Here is a 1,776-nt window from a genome sequence, read left to right as displayed (position 1 = left end):
GGGCTGTCCGAGAGCTTCTCGTTGATGCTGTCGTAGCGCTGCCCATTGGGCTTGGAAGCCTCAACGGTGACGATGCTGCTGTAGAGGGGCTGCTTGCCCTTCTTGCCTTTCTTGTCCTTCTTGGGCTTCTTGGCCTTGTCGTGCTGCTGCGGGGTGAAGAAATCCTCGTGGTCCTTCTTGCCAGCCTCATAGCCGTGTTTGCCTTTGGAGCGGCAGTAGCGGGCCATGACCACCACCAGGATGAGGAGGATGACAGTCATGATGCCAGCCACCACGCCGATGACTATGCTAAGCCGCTGCTTGCTCAGCTCATAGCTGGGGTCACCGGCGATGTCCTGGGCCAGAGGTGTGTGGAGGCTGCGGGCCACTTGGCTCTCCACCACGGTGGCGTTGGACAGGCTCTCGTTGACAAAGACGTGGAGCAGGGCAGTGGTGGACTGTGGTGGCTGCCCACTGTCGTTCACCTGCACCACAAGGCGGTGCAGGCCATAGTGCTTGGGGGCCAGCTTGCCCACCAGTGACACCACACCGCTGGATGGATCAATCTCGAAGAGTTTGAAGGGGTTACCCCCGACAATGCTGTAGTTGAGGTCAGCGTTGAGACCGGTGTCAGCGTCAGTAGCGACCACGGTGGCCACCACGGTGCGCATGTTGCTGGAGGGTGGCAGCACAGTGTAGGAGCTGTTGCTGGGGAAGGTGACCGTGGGCGCGTTGTCGTTCTCGTCCATCACGAAGAGGGACACGGTGGCAGTGGCAGAGCGTGGTGGCTCACCTCCATCTACTGCCTTCACCTTAAAAGTGTAGCTGGTCTGCTGCTCCCGGTCAAAAGAGACGGTGGAGAAAATGGTTCCGGTGTCATTCTCAATGGAGAAGATACTGGCTGCCTGGTCGTGGTCACCAGGCTGGATGGAGAGGCTGAGCTCAGCGTTGCGGCCCTTGTCGAAGTCCATCACGGTTACCATGCCCACAGGGCTGTTGGGCTGCAGGTTCTCCTTCACGTAGAAAGTGAACACATCCTGCATGAAGCGCGGCTCATTGTCATTGCGATCCGCCACCCGCACCACCACCGTGGTGGAGCCCTGCAGCGATGGCACCCCTTTGTCCCGGGCTGTCACCTGGAACTCGTAAGTGTCACGTTGCTCACGGTCCAGCACCACCTGCACCGACACGTCACCAGAGTCAGGGTCGATGCTGAAGATGCCACCTGGTGCTTCTGAGGAGAGGGGTGAGGCCTCCAGGGAGTAGGTGATCTCAGCGTTCTTGCCGCTGTCCGCATCTGTGGCGACCACCGTGGCCACCCTCTCGCCGGGCAAGTTGTTCTCTGGGAAGGACACCTCCAGCACGGCCTGGCTGAACACGGGAGGGTTGTCGTTAGTGTCCCCGACCCGCACCAGCAAGGAGTTGTTGCTGGACAAGCTGGGGCTGCCCGAGTCCACAGCCACGATCACCACGTTGTAGTCGCGGACAGCTTCGTAGTCCAGAGGGGCTGAGGTGTGGAGAAAATACTTGCGCTTGTTCTGTGGCTCCCCTTCGCCCTCGCTGGCTGGCTTGAGCTGGAATGGCACATCACCCACCACGGTGCAAGTCACCACACCATTCTCACCTTGATCCCGGTCCGATGGGGGGGTTACCCCCCAACCCGCCCTCAGCCACGCTAGCCACCCCATCCCGGAGCGGGATGCGCCCAATTTTACGGATGTCAATGGTGGGCACGTTGTCGTTCTCGTCGCGGATGTTCAGCACAACCGTGGCCTTGTCTGTCTTGGGAGGCTGGCC

General features: G+C 60.5%; 1 protein-coding gene across 1 annotated transcript; it reads right to left on the bottom strand.

Moving 5' to 3' along the window:
* Positions 1-5: 5 nt before the first annotated feature.
* LOC104515396 (protocadherin-7-like) lies at positions 6-1,770 on the bottom strand (the record flags this gene model as incomplete). Its single annotated transcript, XM_010159350.1, is given in 2 exon segments — positions 6-1,623; positions 1,625-1,770. Coding segments are annotated over 2 exon segments (1,764 nt in total), but the record flags the coding sequence as incomplete, so codon positions are not given.
* Positions 1,771-1,776: the final 6 nt, after the last annotated feature.

The sequence above is a fragment of the Eurypyga helias genome, unplaced genomic scaffold (assembly GCF_000690775.1).
Source record: "Eurypyga helias isolate BGI_N326 unplaced genomic scaffold, ASM69077v1 scaffold25199, whole genome shotgun sequence".
NCBI lineage: Eukaryota > Metazoa > Chordata > Aves > Eurypygiformes > Eurypygidae > Eurypyga > Eurypyga helias.
Note: the sequence above shows the minus strand (reverse complement) of the source record. Positions and strands in the feature narration are given on the sequence as shown.